At 43.6% G+C, this 22,783-nt stretch overlaps 2 protein-coding genes across 2 annotated transcripts in view; both read left to right on the forward strand.

The window, feature by feature from the left end:
• Positions 1-22,783, forward strand: part of LOC143986854 (uncharacterized) — a 218,624-nt gene that overhangs the window by 162,530 nt on the left and 33,311 nt on the right. Inside the window, 3 exon segments of the mRNA XM_077485262.1 lie at positions 6,674-6,799; positions 6,889-7,033; positions 8,098-9,344. Of these exon segments, the coding sequence (XP_077341388.1) occupies positions 6,674-6,799; positions 6,889-7,033; positions 8,098-9,344 (1,518 nt within the window).
• LOC143989505 (uncharacterized) lies at positions 2,983-6,787 on the forward strand. Its single transcript, XM_077489645.1, has 3 exons — positions 2,983-3,013; positions 5,988-6,116; positions 6,241-6,787. Exons 2-3 carry the CDS (start codon positions 6,021-6,023, stop codon positions 6,469-6,471), a joined length of 327 nt encoding a protein of 108 aa, XP_077345771.1. The 5' UTR covers positions 2,983-3,013; positions 5,988-6,020; the 3' UTR covers positions 6,472-6,787.

Here is a 22,783-nt window from a genome sequence, read left to right on the forward strand (position 1 = left end):
CCAAGTTTGGAGTTTCTAGCACCAAGTGACCCCGAGATACATAGCCCTAAAGTTGGGTCACAAAATATTTTCGAATGTGGTTGAAATAATGTCGAATCATGTTGAAATCATTTTGAATCCGGTAGAAATATTTTCGAATTTGGTTGAAATATTTTCAAATGTGGCCGATTTTTCGAATTCGGTAGAAAACTAAACGAAATCCGTAAACGAATTTAAGGAAGTTAACGAATATAACTAAACGAAATTAATGAATTAACGAATTAAAACGAAACAAAACTAAACACATTTTTTCCTTTTGCACATGTCTAATTTCAATGTACAAATACCGTACTGGTGACCCCACAATAGGGATACAACTTTTCCGCAAAAGGGGATTTATTAAGACACAAGGCCATTCACTAAAATTAGAAGAAAAGCTGTTTAACCTTAAACTGCGTAGAGGGTTTTTCACTGTAAGAGCGGATGTGGATGTGGAATTCCCTTCCACAGGTGGTGGTCTCAGTGGGGAGCATCAATAATTTCAAAAAACTATTACATAAGAACCTGAATGACCACAACATACAGGGATATACAAAATTATATACTGACATATAATCACACACATAGTTTGGACTTGATGAACTTGTGTCTGTTTTCAACCTAGCTTACTATGTAACTATATACAGCTCTATGTATAGAGTAGAGTTTTAGAGCCATGCTAGTCATGCAGTCACTAGTAGGGACGAAGATTTAAGGCGTTAGGTGTGGATGAAGATTGACAGCATCCAACTGTCAATGGTTGCTAAGGAAGCAGAAGCTGCTTTCAGCCACTGTGTCTTTATCAACCACTGACACCACCCAGCCCATTCACTTACAAGGCTGGGAATCCCCGACCACATAAGCAAAAGCGTGGTGAATTGAATGTTACATCATCATGCCCGAATATGGGAGCTGCCATTCGGCTTTGTGTAGAATGGCGATCGGTCCTGTGCATTGGGTCGTCAAGTTTTTCCTTTGAGTGAGTCAGTGGCAGCAGGCATCATAATTGAGATTTTACGAGGGACTTTTTTGGAGGGATTTGTAATTTTTTAAAAAGGACTTGGCAAAAATTTGGGTTTCCTTTTTTTTAGGTGACATCTTTTTATTTTTTTTGAGTAGAGGTATTATGGACCCATACTCATTCATGTAGAAAGGGGGGCATATCTGAGGGGCTTCCTTGTTATTAAGCCCTCCACCCACAGATTCTACCACAAACACAAGGCAAGGGTTGGGGGGATGTGGCCTGGAATAGTTCAGGGACACACACACTAGTCCACTATTCTAGTCAGCTATTAGGATTTAGGCTCTGGTATGGATTTTCTGGGGAACCTCAGAAAAACACTCCTACAGAAGGTTAACTCTGCAAGACAAGAAGACAAATGTAGTTGCTATGAAGAAACAAGCTAAAAGCAACCAGTCATTAAGTGTGGTACCTGATAAGGTGACAGGTCCTCCAGTAGTAAGGGGTTCGATGGTCTGGCTCCGTTTTGTCACTTTTTGGGGGTTGTGTTCGATATGTGCAAATAGAGATCACATAAATACTTAAAAGTATAACACTTATTAAAAGTAATGACACATACAGATAAAGATAAAGAAAATATCAAGAATTCTTAACTAAAAATGCTGTTTCCTGCCATGGAGTCCCGTTTGCTATTACGCAACATAGCACAGGTGATCAGGACCAGACACTTGCCTCATGGCCATTCTGGGTGAGACTAACCCCACCAGTTCTAGCTAGGATATATAGGTCTTGTATGTAGGAAATGGTCAAGCCGACCTTCAGAGCAAAATGACCTTCTAAGGAAAATGGCAAATTCCTTAAGGAGATGGGGCTGGCTTGTCCATATAGGCAGTTCACATTCCAATAGGGCGAGTCATTCAAGCTAAACAGAATAACCAGTATATTAGAGGCTTTCTTAGATATTTGTGAGGCCAACCTTAATAAGGAATATGAAGTATACAATATGTCGCCGGCCGGTGCTGTGTATGGGCTTCGATCTCAGGTGAGTATTACATAATGAGCTAGTATATGCTGTGCATACTAGCTCATTATGGCTTTGTTGCAGCTGTTAGTTTTTTGTTTTTTTTTTTAAAAGTGGGTTTACAACCACTTTAAGGCTCGGTTTCCATTATTGCAACCCCAAAGTCGCTCAATTTTGCTACAATTTTTTGCTGCGATTTTACCCATTTTTTTTGCCGTGACTTGAAGCAATGCCTGTGTATTCTTGAGGTTTATGGACCTCAGGTCGCATCAAAGTGGGACCAAAGTAGTGCAGGGACAAATATGAAGTCGCTGCGACTTGAAATCACACAGATATGAACGGTACTCATTGGAAATCATGGGGTATGACTTGTCATGCGACTTTTTAATCCCAAGTTGCATGAAAAGTTGCACTAGTGGAAACCAAGGCTAAGGCTGCGTACACACGATCGGACTTTCCAGCAGACTAGGTCCGACGGTCTTCCCGGCGAACTTTCAGCAGAGTTCTGAGGGACTTTCCGAACAGACTTGGCCACACACGAACGGACTAAGTCCGTTCGAAAGCCCGTTCGTTTTGTACGTGATGACGTAAACTGGACTAAACAAGGAAGTTCATTAGCCAATAGCCTCCCTTGTATCGTATTTGGTCCGTCGGACCAGCACACAGACGAACGGTTTTCACGATTTTAGTCCGTAGGAACTGAGTCCGTCAGATAGATTTGAAACATGTTCTATTTCTAGGTCAGTCTGACTTTTTTTTCAAAAAACGATCAGACTAGCCCACACACGATCGGATAGTCCGACAGAGTAATACCTTCGGTCCTAGTCTGCCGGAAAGTCCGGTCGTGTGTAAGGGATGTTTCTAGGGGCTGCAGTTCCTCTGAGCTCTATAAGGTGGGGATCTCTGTATACCTAGACAGGAAGTCTCTATGGGATACAGACAGGAAGTTCCGGGTGAGAGGTGAGTCGGGAGGAAGTAGAGATGAGCTATTGCTGGAAGTGGCAGCATAGGAGGTAATAAGATCTTATTTTCTATTTACACCCAGTTATCCCCTGTCATGTTCGTCCTCTTCCTCCATAGTCACTGTGATGTCTTTTATCTCCAGCAGATGATGATACACACATATATAGTGTGGAAACCTAAATTAACCCCTTCAGGGCGCCAAAATTTAGAAACGACACCAGTTTTTTACTAGAAAAAATTATGAAATTTACTGACAAACCACCCCTCCTCCATCAGTACAGACCCCCCTCAAGCTAAACCACCCCCCCTCCATCAGTAAAGACCCCCCCAAGATAAACCACCCCCTCCTCCATCAGTACAGACCCCCCTCCGGGTAAACCACCCCCTCCTCCATCAGTACAGACCCCCCTCAGGATAAACCACCCCTCCTCCACCAGTAAAGATCCCCCCTCAGGATAAACCACCCCTTCCTCCATCAGTACAGACCCCCGCAGGATAAACCACCCCCTTCTCTATCAGTAAAGAGCCCCCCTTAGGATAAACCACCCCTTCCTCCGTCAGTACAGACCCCCCCAGGATAAACCACCCCCTCCTCTATCAGTAAAGAGCCCCCTCAGGATAAACCACCCCTCTCCTTCATTAGTACAGACCCCCTCAGGACAAACCACCTCCCTCCATCAGTGCAGACCCCCCTCAGTATAACCCCCTCCATTAGTGCAGACCCCCCTCAGGATAACCCCCCTCCTCCATCAGTGCAGACCCCCCTCCCCTAGAGCTGCACTATTTTGGCTAAAATGAGAATCACAATTTTTTTTTTTTGCTTAGAATAAAGATTATGATTCTCTCATGATTCTCGCGGTGTAACATCGGCTTTCACATTATATAAAAAAAGTGGGCTAACTTTACTGTTTAGTTTTTTTTAAAATTCATTAAAGTGTCTGAGCAAATAGTGGGTGACCGCGGTGGGCTTCTGTATAGTTAAAGGAGGCAGCAGGTGTGAGGAGTCTCACTCAGGGCTATCATGGCGCTGACAAGTTCTGGCTGAAGAGCCCTACCTCTATGACCCTCCGTCGCCCTCAGGATGGTGTCACACAGAGTTCCCCCATACATCAGTCTGCAAGACATGATACAGGAGATGGTTAGAGGCTGCAGACCTGATACAGGAGATGGTTGGAGGCTGCAGACCTGATACAGGAGATGGTTGGAGGCTGCAGACATGATACAGACGATGGTTAGAGGCTGTAGACCTGATACAGGAGATGGTTAGAGGCTGCCGACATGATACAGGCGATGGTTAGAGGCTGCAGACCTCATACAGGAGATGGTTAGGGGCTGCCGACATGATACAGGAGATGGCTAGAGGCTGCCGACATGATACAGGAGATGGCTAGAGGCTGCAGACCTGATACACGAGATTGCTAGAGGCTGCAGACCTGATACAGGAGATGGCTAGAGGCTGCAGACCTGATAAAGGAGATGGCTAGAGGCTGCAGACCTGATACAGCAGATGGCTAGAGGCTGCAGACCTGATACAGGAGATGCCTAGAGGCTGCAGACCTGATACAGGAGATGCCTAGAGGCTGCAGACCTGATACAGGAGATGGCTAGAGGCTGCAGACCTGATACAGGAGATGGCTAGAGGTTGCAGACCTGATATAGGAGATGGCTAGAGGCTGCAGACATGATACAGGAGATGGTTAGAGGCTGCAGACATGAAACAGGAGATGGTTCCCGACCCGGCCCTGTGCTCCGTGGCTGCGGGACCAGCGGACACGATCGCCGCTGGTGTCCCGCGATCGGGTCACAGAGCTGAAGAACGAGGAGAGATCTGTGTAAAACAAACCTCTCCCCGTGTTTCCCTGTGTGGCTGTCACCGATCGTCTGTTCCCTTTTATAGGGAAGGACGATCAGTGATGTCACCTGCCAGGCCACGCCCCCCTACAATAAAAAAACACATAACGTCATACATAACACCTACACTGCCCCCTAGTGGTTAACTCCTTCACCGCCAGTGTCATTTACACAGGAATCGGTGCATTTAAATAGCACTGATTGCTGTATTAATGACAATGGTTCCAAAAATGTGTCATAAATGTCCGATGTGTCCGCCATAATGTCACAGTCATTACTAGTAAAAAAAAAAATATTAATAAAAATATATGCTATAAGACTATCCCCTATTTTGTAAACTCTATAACTTTTGCGCAAACCAATCAATAATCGCTAATTACGATTTTTTTTTAACCAAAAATATGTAGAAGAATACGTATCGGCCTAAACTGAGGATAAAAAAATTTGTTTTTATATATTTTTTGGGGATCTTTATTATAGCAAAAAGTAAAAAAATATAGAATTTTTTTCAAAATTGACGCTGTATTTTTGTTTATAGCGCAAAAAATAAAAACCGCAGAGGTGATCAAATACCACCAAAAGAAAGCTCTATTTGTGGGAAAAAAAGGACGGCAATTTTGTTTGGGAGCCACGTCGCACGACCGCGCAATTGTCAGTTAAAGCAACGCATTGCTGAATCGCAAAAAGGGGCTTGGTCCTTTGGCTGCAAATTGGTCCGGGGCTTAAGTGGTTTATTAATCTTTTTCCATTTCTCAAATAGTGCATATTTAATCTAACTAATGTAAGACAGAATAAACTATCGTGTTGATTTAGAAAGGGGCTTGTTGTGTACTTAGAAGGTTAAGCTGACATGTCTTTCTGTTTGTTACTATTTTGCAAGATTTCATGTTTCATTAAAACTAAAGGTTTCTAGACCTTTCTGAAGGTAACGGAGCCTTACTAAAGTAATGTCAAGCATGCACCTATGATTAATACAATATCATTACATTAATACAGTATATAGCCTTATTGGCTTCAACAAGAGTTCTAAATAAATAGTCCAAACTAAATATGTTCCCATGGGGGCAGTAGTTCTAAAATGTACAGTGACCCTCCTATTACCCCCCTCACATCCACATCCTATTATTGTGTGACCAACACCATCCAAATAATTCTTACTTTCATTTCCTAAAGTTATCCGTCTACAAGGAGACCTGTATAGATCAAATGACGGCACCAATGAGGATGGAGGAGGACCGGAGTCACATGACTGAGAAGATACTAAACCTCACCCTGGAGATCATCTACCTGCTAACCGGAGAGGTGAGGAGGATTCTGGGAGGTCACATGACATTACTCTTATCTCTATTAATAAAACACAGACCTGACCGGAGAGGTGAGGAGGATTCTGGGATAATATGATATTCCTATTGGTTCTTCATTACAGAGATTTCCTCTTGTGAAGTCAGGTGATGATATGACCACCAAAGTGCCTCCATGTGACTCCCTAAAGCCTGAGAGACACAACATGCAGAAGATTCTAGAAGTCACCAAGAAGATGATGGAGCTGCTGACAGGAGAGGTGAGCGGTGCTGGGAATTCTGGGACATTATCCAGTAACAGACAAGGGATGTGTCTGGATGGTGACTGTATCATTGTGTGTGTCAGGTTCCTATAAGGTGTCAGGATGTCACTGTCTATTTCTCCATGGAGGAGTGGGAGTATTTAGAAGGACACAAGGATCTCTACAAGGACGTCATGATGGACAATCAGCCGCCCCTCACATCACCGGGTAAGAGGAGACTTTATTGTAAAGGAGAGAGCAGTACGGAGGCTCCACCTAGATCCCCCATCATCTGATAAACACATAGAAACAATGTATTCAGTCAGTGTGTGTGTTTCCTACAGATGGATCCAGTAATGGGAACCCACCAGAGAGATGTCCCCGTCCTCTGTATTCCCGGGATTCCACACAGGAAGATCACACCATCCCTCACCATCATCAGGTAGATGAGGAACAATCACTGATAGTATCATTAGGATCTGTACATTATCTGCATTGTTACCATTGATGTCATTTTTATTATATATTCAGAGTGGAAACCTGAGAGATTCTCATGCTGAGATTAAAGCAGAAGAAGAAGAAGAGAGGTATGTGAGGGATGATCAGCAGTCTATGGAGGAGGATGGAATAACGGGGACATTTATAGAGGAGGACACTCCTACAGAGATCAGCACAGGTGGGTCATTAACACTAAATATATTCCTCCACCCATACTGCTCACTGATTGGTCCAGAGTAGGGCAAGGACTGGGTGATATCAGCCTGTAATCCCCTGGTCACTTTCCTGAGCTGTGTTCCCCATCCTGTATTCCTGTATTTCTCTCGGATAATCTTCCTTCTCTGTGCTGCAGACACAATTTATGTATCTAGACTGGATTTATGGAGATTCTGGGGTTCAGCTGTCAGCAAAATGTTGATTTCCTGCCAGCTGGACATTTTATATCTGATGATCTGATTGGAGCACAGACTTTTACATGTTGATAATAATGTGATTACATTCTCAGACTCTGGAACCTTAAACAGAAAGTGATAATGAGGGAGGAGTCAATAACCCAATGATGGGGGTCTTCAGGATCAGTCCAGTCTTCATCTGGGTTGTTCTCCCCCCATCCTCACTCTCTGACCTCTGGTGGGGCTCAGCCCCGCTGTTATTCATGACTAAATCATGGACTAAATAAGGAAGTGTAGGACTTCTTGTGTTGGGAAGATGGCAATGAGTGATAGAGGGGGAGGGGACACTCGTCCTATAATCCCCTCATCACTGTCACTCCTGTAAAAGACAGTTCTCGTTGTTTCCTCACTCTCTGACTAAGGTCCATGAATAAAGAAATGATCTGGTAGGAGATCAGAGGACCCATTTACTAGTTACTTTGAGGCCGGGTTCACATATGTGTGGCCCGCAGTTTCATGCCTGGGGTCCGGTGCGTTTCTGTTTACCAGTTCAGGTGTGATTCAAGTCCAATTTTTTTCCTTAATTTGCACCTGAACCAGACCCAAAAATGCACAGGACTGTTTTGCAATCTGCACCATGGCTGCCCCGGACCTGTGTGAACCTTCTCCATTGAGAGCCGGTCACACTCGAATTTCATGGGAATTGAATACGGACATTCAGTATGTGAACCCAGCCTGAGAGGGGAATTTTAAGATCCTCAGAGACAAAGCTGCCTGATGTGGGCGGAGTCCTGGTTTAGGGGAACCAATCAGCTCATGTCTAGTAATAATCTTTTTATTTCTATTTTAGTAGATGGACGGGAGATGAGGAAAACCTCAGAGGATTGTCTCACTTTGTCTCCAGACTGTAAAGTAGAAGATGAGGACATCACACAGTATAGTCCAGGAGAAAACCCGACTACCTCAAATGTCCATCCGGCACCACACAGTGTAGATGGACCATCGTATTCCTCTTATCCTGAGGAACCTCAGACTGTGAGGGACGGTGCCGTCCTTCCAACAGAGAAGAGGTTTTCCTGTACTGAGTGCGGGAAGGGATTCCAATTTAAATGCACTCTTAATGAGCATATGAGATCTCACACAGGGGAAAAACCATATTGCTGTACTGAGTGTGGAAAATGTTTTTCATTTAAGTCCAACCTTAAAACTCATCAAAGACTTCACACAGGGGAGAAGCCGTATTCCTGTTCTGAGTGCGGGGAATGTTTTGCATTAAATTCAGCTCTTGTCACACATAAAAGGCTTCACACAGGAGAAAAACTGTACTCCTGCACTGAGTGTGGGAAATGTTTTTCAAACAAATCCAGTTATCACACACATGAGAGATTGCACAAAGGCGAGAAGCCAAATTCCTGTCCTGAGTGCGGGAAATGTTTTTCTCGGAAGTCCGGTCTTTACACACATCAGAAATTGCACACAGGAGAGAAGCCATTTTCATGTTCTGAGTGCGGGAAATGTTTTGCATTAAAAGACTCTTGTCACAAACATGAGAGATTGCACACAAGTGAGAAGCCATATTCCTGTACTGAGTGCGGGAAATGTTTTTCACAGAAGTCCAATCTTTACAAACATCAGAGATCTCACACGGGTGAAAAGCCATTTTCATGTACCAAGTGCGGGAAATGTTTTTCACAGAAGTCCAATCTTTACAAACATCAGAGATCTCACACGGGGGAAAAACCATATTCCTGTCCTGAGTGCAGGAAATGTTTTTCACAGAAGTCCAATCTTTACAAACATCAGAGATCTCACTCAAGAGAGAAGCCATTTTCATGCCCTGAGTGTGGGGAATGTTTTCCAGATAAGTTTAATCTCTCTGCACATGAGAGATCTCACATGGGGAAAAAGCCATATTGCTGCCCTGAGTGCGGGAAATGTTTTTCAACTAAGAGCAATCTTTCCAAACATCAGAGATTGCACACGGGGGAAAAACCATATTCCTGTCTTGAGTGCGGGGAATGTTTTTCACAGAAGTATCATCTTTCTAGACATCAGAGATCTCACACAGGGGAGAAGCCATTTTCCTGTCCTGAGTGAGGGAAATGTTCCTCACTGAAATCCTGTCTTCCTGTACATCAGTCTAACGAGCCACTTGCTAGCTTGGTTCCACTCTCCCGACACTCCTCTGCGGCTATGGAATCAGATTGCAGATCGCAACGTCTGATGGTTCGGTCATCCGATGCTCCGGGATTTGAACTACAGCTATGTGCCGTTCTAATCCAGTTGTGATAGCTCAGAACAAAACACCAGGCAGGCTGTATGGAAGTTCAAACAGGAATCTCACCAACACACTTTTATACATAACAGTTTGAACACCCCACCCCAACAACCACTTTCCTATTGGTCAATTGTAAAGTACACTTTAGTCCTCAATTGGGTCCTCTTAGCCATGAAAATGAGGACTTGAAACAGGGTCAGCAGGGATTGGTTCGATAGCTTGAATTGGAGGACTGATATGTGTAATGACACAGAGAAGCCCCAGGGGGTAATTAAAGTACATAAACAACCGGTCAAACACAGAATAATGCATTCTTCCAGATCACTGAGCCGTCTAGAGGGGGTTAGCCTTAAGACAGGGCAGAAGACCCACCACTGTGTAATAAAATGAAAGGAGAAATACATCAGTATTCCAAGGTTCATGACAATCCAGTATTCCAAGGTTCATGACAATCCAGTATTCCAAGGTTCATGACAATCAAGTATTCCAAGGTTCATGACAATCCAGTATTCCAAGGTTCATGAAAATCCAGTATTCCAAGGTTCATGACAATCCAGTATTCCAAGGTTCGTGACAATCCAGTATTCCAAGGTTCGTGACAATCCAGTATTCCAAGGTTCTTGACAATCCAGTATTCCAAGGTTCTTGACAATCCAGTATTCCAAGGTTCTTGACAATCCAGTATTCCAAGGTTCATAAAAATCCAGTATTCCAAGGTTCTTGACAATCCAGTATTCCAAGGTTCTTGACAATCCAGTATTCCAAGGTTCATGAAAATCCAGTATTCCAAGGTTCTTGACAATCCAGTATTCCAAGGTTCTTGACAATCCAATATTCCAAGGTTCATGAAAATCCAGTATTCCAAGGTTCATGACAATCCAGTATTCCAAGGTTCATGAAAATCCAGTATTCCAAGGTTCATGAAAATCCAGTATTCCAAGGTTCTTGACAATCCAGTATTCCAAGGTTCATGAAAATCCAGTATTCCAAGGTTCTTGACAATCCAGTATTCCAAGGTTCTTGACAATCCAGTATTCCAAGGTTCATGAAAATCCAGTATTCCAAGATTCTTGACAATCCAGTATTCCAAGGTTCATGAAAATCCAGTATTCCAAGGTTCATGACAATCCAGTATTCCAAGGTTCATTAAAATCCAGTATTCCAAGGTTCTTGACAATCCAGTATTCCAAGGTTCATGAAAATCCAGTATTCCAAGGTTCTTGACAATCCAGTATTCCAAGGTTCATGACAATCCAGTATTCCAAGGTTCATGACAATCTAGTATTTCAAGGTTCATGAAAATCCAGTATTCCAAGGTTCTTGACAATCCAGTATTCCAAGGTTCATGACAATCTAGTATTCCAAGGCTCTTGACAATCAGCACAAACTGGGTTTGTCCAGCCATCAATGCAGGTAATCACTGGCTATTTATAGAGCCAAGAATAGGTGTCGCTGCCAGTGAACTGACAAACCTACCCACTAATAGTCAAAGGAGGAGCTGCTGCTACAATTCACACAGACCCTAATCAGAGGTGTGAATGTAGCCTATATATGTGCTGCGGGTGGGGGTTGAGGGGGCACAATTGAAATCTGGCAGGATGCAGCCCACTCCAGCACCCCCCTAGATCTGACCATGCAGCTGACCATGCTCACGTGCATTCCCTACTGCCGTTATCATTGCAAACATGGCATCCCTCCAGCCCTGCATTTGCCTGACTTGTCCATGTAGACTGCTATGTTTGCATGCCATCCTGAGTGTCCCTCCAGATGGGCTTGTCTGTGTCAGCCACCTTGGCTGCTGAGTGTGACCACGGGAGGGTGATGCCAGTTAGCTGACATTAACCCTTTCAGAGCTAGTGTTGATTTCCTTTTCTTTTTTTTTTTTTGCACACATGTTAACCACCTAACCTCCCTGACAGTATGATTATTTCAGATTTTAGGTGCTGAAAGCGGTACCATTATTTTGCCTGGAAATTTGGCGTTTTATATTGTAGGCCATTAATTCTTAGAAATAATTCACTCAAATCCGTCTAATAGACGTCCCGGGTATGATAAAATTTGAAATACAAAATCATAACTTATAATAATAATAAATAAATAAATATTTATTATATATATATATATATATATATATATATGTATATATATATATATATATGTATATATATATGTATATATATATGTATATATATATATATATATGTATTGTGGCAACACGCAGGTAAAATCACCTGGTTGTATCCAGGATGGGAAATATGTGTGCCCTAGATTCAGGCTTTATGCAGACTTGTACAATTAGAGGGAAAGAGTTAATGAGCCCAGCTGAAGTAAGTGGGCTCATTAAGACCTCTACAAAAAAAAACAGCATGCTTAGGGAGATGCTCCATCCTGGAACCAGTTTTGTGTTGTATAGACTGGGGAGTGTGATATCTGTGCGGTGAGTTAACGCCTGTGTGGCAAACCTCTACAACAGAGACAGGGACTGGTGCAGCACAAGGCTGCACTCAGTTGTTAGACAGGGAATCTAAGTGTGTAGTTAGAGGTCAAGCTGACCAGGATTTATTTTCATGTTTTATTTTTGTTTGGCTGTTATATGTATCACTGCATGTCGCATAAATAAACCGCATCTTTTGTTTTTTGCACCTACAACGCTGTCTGCTGTGCCTGATTTTGTGTTGTGAACCCATCCAGGGGGTCACACACACCCGCTGCCGAGCTAACCCCTCACAGTTGGTGGAGAATTTTGGCAGTTTTTTTTTTCAATTTTTTTAAAGGCCAGCATGGAGGAGATACTGAGACAGCTGGCTCTAGCAAATGCAAATCAGCAGCAAACAAATGCAGCTTTACAAAAGAGCCTTGCAGCCCAGCAGAAAGCTCACCTGCAGAGTCTGGAAGCTCAGCAACAAGCACGTTGTAGAAGATCTGTAGCCGTGATACGAGCAGGAAGAAGATGAAAGGCCCGTTAGCTGTGTTCGGAGAGCGCAGCTCCGGGGATGTCGTTAGGAGCCAGAATGTTATGGCCGCAGCATCCATTGCTAATATTGTTAAAAGCTCGCTGGGTCCGGTTGGTCTAGATAAAATGTTGGTGGATGATATTGGGGATGTAACTATAACTAATGGCGGGAGCAGCCCAGGAAGCCCATGCGACAAGAGACAGCGAAAAAGATTATTTGCTACTGCTGCCGGCAAGAGGGACATATTGCAGCCAATTGCCCCGTTGTGGATGAGCCTATGCAATGTGACTTTATAAGGGAGAGACGTCAGTCGCTGTTTGCGACAGTTGCATGCACTGCCATTCGGGGACCTGAGAAACATTTATGTAAAATGTGTATTAATGGTAGAAATGTTGATGTGTTGCTGGATTCAGGTAGTCTGGTAACATTGATAAAAGCTGAATTAGTTACTACAGAGATCTCTGGGAAGAACAGGGTGGCTGTTATATGTGTGCATGGGGACACCTGAGAGTATCCTGTAACTTCAGTGTTTTTTGAGACCCCCAAAGGTAACCTCTCTCATCAGGTGGGGTTAGTGTCTCACTTACCACATGATGCTATTGTGGGAAGGGATTTTCCAAAATTCTGGGAATTCTGGGATTGTCCTGAGCCCCCCACTGGTGCCCCTATAAACCAGGAAGATGACCAGAATTCCTCTGGGAGTGGTGAGGACTCTCCTGAATTTCCCTTGTCGGTATTGGCGGGGGAAACTCGAGAAACTGGGGAGGAGCCAACATCCTCAGATGAAAACATGCCGTCTGTGGAGTTTTCGGATCTTGAGGTTCACAGGGAAAATTTTGCCACAGAACAGTTAAAAGATCCCACCCTAATAAAGGCACGGGAAAATGTGGTGAAAATAGATGGCGAGTTAGTGAACCCAGATAAGACTTGCCCTTATCCTTACTTCACTATGGAAAGGGACCTGCTGTATCGAGTGGCTCAAAGGGCAGAAGAAACCATTGAGCAACTTGTAGTGCCCAAACCTTACAGGAAGTTGGTGTTAGATTTGGCTCATGGGCACATTCTGGGAGGTCATCTGGGGACAGAGAAAACCAGAGAGAGGGTATTGCAGAGATTCTATTGGCCTGGGGTCATGAAGGAAATAGAAAATTATTGTTCCTCCTGCCCTATGTGTCAGAAGTCGGCACCTATGCCACATTTCCATAACCCGCTGGTACCTCTTCCTATCATTGAGGTCCCCTTTGAAAGGATCGCAATGGATTTGGTAGGTCCGATAATGAAGTCCGCCAGGGGGCATCAGTACATTTTGGTTATATTGGACTATGCCACCCGTTATCCAGGAAGCAATTCCTCTCCGAAATACCTCGGCCAAAACCATAGCCAAAGAGCTATCTCTTGTTTTTAGCCGCGTGGGTATTTGTAAGGAACTGCTTACGGACCAAGGTACACCCTTTATGTCCCGGGTTATGAAAGAATTATGCAAGTTGTACAAAGTGACGCAATTGCGTACATCTGTGTATCACCCCCAAACAGATGGGTTGGTTGAAAGATTCAACAAAACCCTTAAACAAATGTTAAAGAAGGTGGTGGATAGAGATGGAAAGAATTGGGACTGTCTAATACCCTATCTAATGTTTGCCATTAGGGAGGTACCCCAATCCTCTACGGGTTTCTCACCCTTCGACTTGCTCTATGGGAGACACCCAAGAGGGCTGCTGGATATCGCCAAGGAAACTTGGGAAAATGAGAGTTCTCCTCACAGGAGTGTGATTGAGCATGTCGCCCTGATGCAAGATAGAATTGCACAGGTAATGCCAATTGTAAAGGAACATTTAACCCAAGAGCAGTTAGCACAGCAGAGAGTGTACAACCGTGGGGCCAAGACCCGTACTTTTTCCCCGGGGGATAGGGTCTTGGTGCTAGTCCCTACGGTTGAAAGCAAATTTCTGGCCAAATGGCAAGGTCCATACGAAGTAATTGAAAAAATTAGTGAGGTGAACTACAGGATTAGACAGCCAGGAAGGCGAAAGCCGGAGCAGATCTATCACGTCAATCTGCTGAAAGCCTGGAGGGATAGGGAATCCCTAGTCGCAGAGACTTTGTCACAAGCACAGCCTGATTGCTTAGTTCCTGAGGTTGGAATAGCAGACACCTTATCGAAAGCCCAACAACAGGAGGTTAAAGAGTTTGTACTTCGTAACAAAGAGATTTTCTCTGAGCTGCCGGGACAAACATCTGGCGTAGAGCATGACATTATCACCCCGCCAGCCAGTGTTGTACTCACCAGACTTCTCTAAGGACTTCGTGGTACAAACTGATGCATCAGACGTTGGGTTAGGGGCAGTGTTATCCCAGGTCTGGAACGGGGAAGAGCACCCAGTCATTTACCTCAGCAGGAAGTTGAAGTCCCATGAGATAAATTACGCCACGATTGAGAAGGAATGTTTAGCAGTGAAGTGGGCTCTAGATTGCCTTCGGTACTATCTGCTAGGTAGGCACTTTGACCTGGTGACTGATCACGCTCCTTTAAAGTGGATGGCTCAAAACAAGGAGACCAATAGAAGGGTAAATAGGTGGTTCCTGGCCCTACAGGAATTTAACTTTTCAGTTAAGCATCGCCCTGGTGTTAAAATGGGGAATGTGGATGCTTTGTCTCGGATACATGCGTGTCTGACTGCTTGTGTTACAACCCCAAGGTTGAAACAAGAGGGGGGGGGGGTATGTGGCAACACGCAGGTAAAATCACCTGGTTGTATCCAGGATGGGAAATACAGTGGTGTGAAAAAGTATTTGCCCCCTTCCTCATTTCCTGTTCCTTTGCATGTTTGTCACACTTAAGTGTTTCGGAACATTAAACCAATTTAAACAATAGTCAAGGACAACACAAGTAAACACAAAATGCAATTTGTAAATGAAGGTGTTTATTATTAAAGGTGAAAAAAAAATCCAAACCATCATGGCCCTGTGTGAAAAAGTGATTGCCCCCTAAACCTAATAACTGGTTGGGCCACCCTTAGCAGCAACAACTGCAACCAAGCGTTTGCGATAACGTGCAATGAGGCTTTTACAGCGTCCTGGAGGAATTTTGGCCCACTCATCTTTGCAGAATTGTCCTAATTCAATTACATTAGAGGGTTTTCGAGCATGAACGGCCTTTTTAAGGTCATACCACAACATCTCAATAGGATTCAGGTCAGGACTTTGGCTAGGCCACTCCAAAGTCTTCATTTTGTTTTTCTTCAGCCATTCGGTGGTGGACTTGCTGGTGTGTTTAGGATCATTGTCCTGCTGCAGAACCCAAGTTCGTTTCAGCTTGAGTACACGAACAGATGGTCGGACATTCTCCTTCAGGATCTCTTGGTAGACAGCAGAATTCATAGTTCCTTTTATCACGGCAAGTCTTCCAGGTCCTGAAGCAGCAAAACAGCCCCAGACCATCACACTACCACCACCATATTTTACTGTTGGTATAATGTTCTTTTTATGAAATGCAGTGTTCCTTCTACGCTAGATATACTTGGACACACACCTTCCAAAGAGTTCCACTTTTGTCTCATCGGTCCACAGAATGTTGTCCCAAAAGTCTTGGGGATCATCAAGATGTGTTGTGGAGAAATTGAGACGAGCTTTGATGTTCTTTTTGCTCAGCAGTGGTTTTCTCCTTGGAACTCTGCCATGCAGGCCATTTTTGCCCAGTCTTTTCCTGATGGTGGAGGCATGAACGCTGACCTTAACTGAGGCAAGTGAGGCCTGCAGTTCCTTGGACGTTGTTGTGGGGTCTTTTGTGACCTCTTGGATGAGTCGTCGCTGTGCTCTTGGGGTAATTTTGGGCGGCCGGCCACTCCTGGGAAGGTTCACCACTGTTCCATGTCTTCGCCATTTGTGGATAATGGCTCTCACTGTGGTTCGCTGGATTCCCAAAGCTTTGGAAATGGCTTTATAACCCTTTCCAGACTGATAGATCTCAATTACTTTCTTTCTCAATTGTTCCTGAATTTCTTTGGGTCTCGGCATGATGTGTAGCTTTTAAGGATCTTCTGGTGGACCTTACTGTGTCAAGCAGCTCCTATTTAAGTGATGCCTTGATTGTGAACAGGTGTGGCAATAATCAGGCATGGGTGTGGCTAGAGAAATTGAACTCAGGTGTGGACAACCACAGTTATAGTATGTTTTAACAAGGGGGGCAATCACTTTTTCACACAGGGCCATGATGGTTTGGATTTTTTTTCACCTTTAATAATAAACGCCTTCATTTACAAATTGCATTTTGTGTTTACTTGTGTTGTCCTTGACTATTGTTTAAATTGGTTTGATGTCCCGAAACACTTAAGTGTGACAAACATGCAAAGGAACAGGAAATGAGGAAGGGGGCAAACACTTTTTCACACCACTGTATGTGTGCCCTAGATTCAGGCTTTATGCAGACGTGTACAATTAGAGGGAAAGAGTTAATGAGCCCAGCTGAAGTAAGTGGGCTCATTAAGACCTCTACAAAAAAAAAAACAGCATGCTTAGGGAGATGCTCCATCCTGGAACCAGTTTTGTGTTGTATAGACTGGGGAGTGTGATATCTGTTCTGTGCGGTGAGTTAACGCCTGTGTGGCAAACCTCTACAACAGAGACAGGGACTGGTGCAGCACAAGGCTGCATTCAGTTGTTAGACAGGGAATCTAAGTGTGTAGTTAGAGGTCAAGCTGACCAGGATTTATTTTCATGTTTTATTTTTGTTTGGCTGTTATATGTATCACTGCATGTAGCATAAATAAACCGCATCTTTTGTTTTTTGCACCTACAACGCTGTCTGCTGTGCCTGATTTTGTGTTGTGAACCCATCCAGGGGGTCACACACACCCACTGCCGAGCTAACCCCTCACAGTATATATATATATATATATATATATATATATAATAAATAACTATAAATAATTATAACAAATAATAATATAATAAAAATTATTCAATAATATAATCAAATCAAAAACAATGAACAATGAAATATGCTGAGTTGCAGAATTGTCGCTGTCATTACTTTTAGTGTTTGATGACGAATTTCCCCACAAATTACTATCGCTCAATTCTGCATTCTAATTTATTATCGCTGTTTTCTAGCTGGTCTAAAGGCACTTTTGATGTAAACTGACATTTTTTGGTTGCTATGGACAATCTCCAGTTTCCTGGCATAAAGAATAGTATTTATAATATAAAAATGCATGCAGGACACTGGACAAACAACTAGGGACAAAGGGGATGTGTAATTATTTGATACAGTACATTAATCTGTAAGATTACACTATACTGTGTTTTTTCATTTTGAATTTGGTGCCAAACTCTGTCCCTGTGCGTCGCAACGCTCGCAGGGAACGGAGCTCAGCACCGTGACAGATCGAGACATGGCGGCTCACTGATCACAGTGGGGAGACATCGCTGGATCCAGGGGACAAGGTAAGTAAACCCCTACATGGATCCTGCGATGGGATCCCGAGTCTGGGGAAAAAGGAGAAAATAAAGGATCCATGTAGGGGTTTACTTACCTTGTCCCCTGGATCCAGCGATGTCTCCCCACTGTGATCAGCGAGCCGCCATGTCCCGCTCAATCTGTCACGGAATACCGCTTATAGTACTGAAATCTCACCCTGAGCCAAACTCGGGAATACCGCCAAGGAGGTTAAGCCCCAGACCATTTTGCTGGCCAAAGACCATAGCACTTTTTAGCAAGAACGAGTCTTCATGAATCCGTGCGCCTGCACGCAGGCCGCCTCTTAAAGGGCAACATACAGGTACGTTAGTTTGCCTGTACGTGCCATTCTGCCGCAGTATGTCTGCGTGAGGCGGTCGGCAAGCGGTTAAAATGTACAGTTAGTTTTTTTTTTTTGTTTTTTTCTTTTGCCACCTCAGTGAGTTTATTCGGGAGACTCAATTCACTTTTAAGTTCATCTATATCTCCTCCCACATTACACATCATTGTGGCTTATTTTTTCATTTGTGTTCTGTTAAATATAATTGATTTACAGGTAAACAGCCAAGATATCGAATCTCTCTGCCTACGGCTCTTCTTAGTCTAGCCACCATGGTCATTTCTCTTGTTCTACACCTAGGTGTTTTAATCTACCCACTTCTCCCCTACCCCACCCCCCCTCCTCTCAAACCCACCCCCACCCCTCATCGCATATAGGCAAAAACACACTAAACAACATGCAGGAGAAAAAGAAGAGAAAAAAGGCAAGGAACAAAAGGAATATAGACTCTACGAGACACACAATTTTTCTCGACTACCTATAAGGGGATCCCTAATTTCATCAATCCATAACTCCATATCCTTTCAAACTTCTTACTATTGCCCTGTTTAGTGTAAAAAACCCTTTCATTACTAATTATCTTCCTTATATTCGCCAGCCAAATTTCAGGTAATGGACTAGAATGTGACTGCCAGTTTTGAGCAATTAGCCTCCTTGCCTGAAAAAGGCATCTAGTAACTGGTGTAGATAAGTTTTTAGGGATTTTATGTCCCTCCGGTATAGCCAACAAACAGGTCCTCGCTGTTGCATCCAACGTCAAGCTAAAGATCCCATTCACATGCTCTATTACCCGTGTCCAGTATCTAAAAAGCTTCGGGCACCTCCAAAACATATGGATGAAGTCTCCAACCCGACCACATCTAGGACACTGATCATTGTCTCTCCACCCCATTTTAAACATTTTCCTAGGTGTATGATATACCCGGTGAAAAAAGAAAAGTTGAGGCTTTCTGTGCCGGAGAAATAGAAACCTTGGTTCCCTGATCCATTATCCACTCCCAGTCGGGTACGGACATTGGTCCCACGTCCCTCTCCCATTTCCTTTTACTTTTGATCATACCACTTCGATCTAACAATTTGTCCCCCAGCCTAGTGTATATGAATGAAATCAAGCCTTTAAGCGTATCTCGAGACATAATTTGAGATATCACCGGGATCTGGATCAACAGTATCTCCTGCGATCTAAATTGGGCCTGAATTGCGTGTCTGACCTGAAGATATTTGTAAAATGAGCGGTTTGATAAGGAGAATTCAGATCTTAAGTCAGCAAATGACCTAATAGCTGAACCCTGAACAATTTGCGCTAGCTTATGTATCCCTTGAGTTTCCCATTCCTTACATCTTTCAACTTTAAATAGCTCATCTAAGTTTCTATTATCCCATAGGGGTGCCAACACGGATATCTTCTGATAACCCAGTAGGGCCTTAACTGTTTTCCAGAGTTTAGTAACTTGAGTAGTTGTTGGACAATGCATATTAAGTGAGTTTGCCTCTAACGCCTCCACAAGCGTACTGTGTGGACATCCTAGCATTAACAGCGTGTGGCAGGGATTAGCTTCATTTATTGCTATTGCTCCAGCTAAGTGCTGCAGCTGGGCTGCTAAGTAATAAAGTCTAGGGTATGGGATCGCCAACCCCCCTTCTTCCAACGGCAGCTGCAAAGTCCGTAAGCTAATCCTCGATGGACCCTTTTTCTTAAACCATCCTTCCCCAATCCATAATGGTGAGTTATGAAGGAGGTACAGAATTTGAGGGAGCCATACCATCTTAACCAAATTGCAGCGGCCCGCCATCGAGAGGGGGAGGCGACTCCAGATATCGGCCTTTTGTTTTAATTTTACTAGGAGAGGAGATAAATTATCTTCCAGGTATGAATTTACATCCCTAGTAATCCACACCCCTAAATATTTAAACTTCTCAACCTGTTTCAAATTCAGAATATCCTGGGGAGCGCAAATAAACCCTCGTTCCAGCGGCAACAGAGCGGATTTATCCCAATTAATGGTCAACCCTGATATAAGACCAAACTCTCCAATCATCTTCATTGCCGCTTTCAATGAGGCCTGAGCATCCCCCAGGAAAAGCAAAATGTCATCGGCAAATAATGCAATTTTTTCCTCTACCTGTCCTCTCCTAAATCCCTGTATATCAGGGCTAGCCCTAATAGCGATGGCCAATGGCTCCACCGCCAAAACAAACAACAAGGGGGAGAGGGGGCACCCCTGCCTCGTGCCTCGTTCCAATAAAAAAAGTCTCAGAGAGCTCATTATTAGTTTTAGTTTTCGCTCTTGGGTCTGTATAAAGCAATTTTATCCATTTAAGAAAGTTTGGTCCGAACCCAAATCTGATAAGCACTTTAAATAGATATTCCCATTCGAGGCTGTCAAATGCTTTGGCTGCATCCAGAGTCAGAACTGCTCTGGAGCTTCCATTATCTACTGGCATCTGAGCATTCAGAAACAGTCTACGGATATTGATACTAGTAGATCTATTCGGGATAAAACCCGATTGGTCAGGGTGTATGAGCTTATGGACAATTCTTTTTAGGCGTGTTGCAAGCACCTTTGCTAATATTTTAATATCTGATCCCAAAAGCGAGATCGGGCGATATGAGGCCGGGTCCATAGGGTCCTTATCCTCTTTAGGGATAACCACTATCGTGGCTTCCAACATCGAGGAAGGCAAGGCTCCGCACTGCAAGGCCTGCTTCAGTGTCTCCAATAATTGTGGCAGCAGGACCTCCCCATATCTCTTGTAGACCTCGATTGGTAATCCATCGGGTCCTGGTGCTTTTAAGTTAGACATCTCTGCCACCACTCTTTGGAGTTCCTCGATAGTAATTGGGGCCTCCAATACTGGTAAGTCTTCTGCTGTTACTGTTGGCATGTTCAGATTCCCCAAAAAGGCCGCCATAGCTCCCTCTTCACTCCCCCCTTGGAATTTAGTGAGCTATAATAATGATAAAATGTGTTATTAATAATGGATGGTTCAGAAGTAGTCTCTCCCTCTAGGGTTCTAATTGATATTATCGCTGAGGGGGCCGTATTTATTTTAACCAGAAATGACAGCATTCGCCCCACTTTCTCTCCCTCCCCAAAATTTGCTTGTTTCTGCAGTATACGTCTATTGTCCGTCTTATGCCTAATGATTGTCCTATATTCTTGCTGTTTATCAAGCCAAGCCTTCTGTGTAATAGGATTCGGATTTATAATATACTGTCTTTCTGTCTCTAATACCGCCTTGGTGGCTTCCTCTTCCTGTTTTTTCATCTCGGCCCTGCTCCTAGCGATTTGTTGAATAAAAAGACCTCTTAAAAAGGCCTTTAAAGAGTCCCAAATGACCCCCATTGATGCTGTGCCCATATTAACATTAATGAACTCTTTTAACATAGTTGTCACCCGATCCGTATCCTTCATTAGTTCCAACCATACGGGGTCCATTTTCCATTGGCCAGAATATTGTTTCTTACCTACACAAAGTGTCAATATTAGGGGGGAATGGTCCGAGACTCCTCTCGGGCCATATTCTACCTCGTCCACTCGTAACATCGCACTGCTATTCACCAGAGCCATGTCAAGTCTTGATAATGTGGAGAAAGTTGCTGAGTAACAAGAGTATTGTCGCTCCCCCGGGTGCCGAGTGCGCCATGCATCGCGTAGGCCAGCTTCGTGTAGGAAGCGAGCTAACCTCGTTGCATCTTTCATCGTTGATATATTTACAGTTGGGAACCTATCCAAGAATTTATCCAAAACTTCGTTAAAGTCCCCTACTGCTGTCACAGGGATATCAGGTTTATCTATTACAAAGGCTAGTAACTCATATAAGATTTCCAGTTTAAATGGAGGAGGGACATATATGTTGGCTATCACGTAGGGACTATTTTCAATTTGGCAATATAAGAAAATATATCTAACCTCTACATCTATACGACTGTTATAACAAGAAAAGCGAACCACCCTGTCAACAAGGATGCTAACCCCTCTTGCATAGGTTGAGTATACGGAATGGAACTGGGTCTGGAATTTCCGACCTTGTAGACACCGAATCGTATCACCCATCAAGTGAGTCTCCTGAAGGCATAATAATCCGGGTCCTTTACCCTCTAAAGCTGACAAGACCACTTTTCTTTTGGTCGGATCTCCCAGGCCCCGCACATTCCACGATACTATCCTAATTCTTTTCACCTGCATCACTACTTAGCAACCTATAAATTGGGCAGTTTTTTTTCTTTTTTTCCCCTTTAAAAAAAAGTGTATAAATATAATAAATATGATAATACCAAAAGAGAGAAAAAAAAAACCTTCCCCTTTTTTCCCTTTTACATACGTGTGCTCTATATAGTGCATAATATTTTCTCCCATTCCTTTCTAAGTAATGTATCTCCAAGTTTGTGTATCCTTGTGTTACTTTTGTTGTCATTCCCTTAACCCACCCTCCCTTCCCAACTCTCCCACCCAAATTTATGTGTCCTTGTGTTGTTTTTGTTTTTATTCCCTTTCCCCCCCTTCC

This window comes from Lithobates pipiens, unplaced genomic scaffold (genome assembly GCF_037356315.1).
Source record: "Lithobates pipiens isolate NorthernLeopardFrog02 unplaced genomic scaffold, aLitPip1_a1.2 Scaffold_18, whole genome shotgun sequence".
In the NCBI taxonomy this organism is placed as follows: Eukaryota; Metazoa; Chordata; class Amphibia; order Anura; family Ranidae; genus Lithobates; species Lithobates pipiens.

Coding starts and splice junctions, on each gene's coding strand:
- LOC143989505 (XM_077489645.1), top strand. CDS start 6,021: ATGACGGCACCAATGAGGATGGAGGAGGACCGGAGTCACATGACTGAG. Junction 6,117..6,240: donor TCTACCTGCTAACCGGAGAG/GTGAGGAGGATT, acceptor TCTTCATTACAG/AGATTTCCTCTTGTGAAGTC.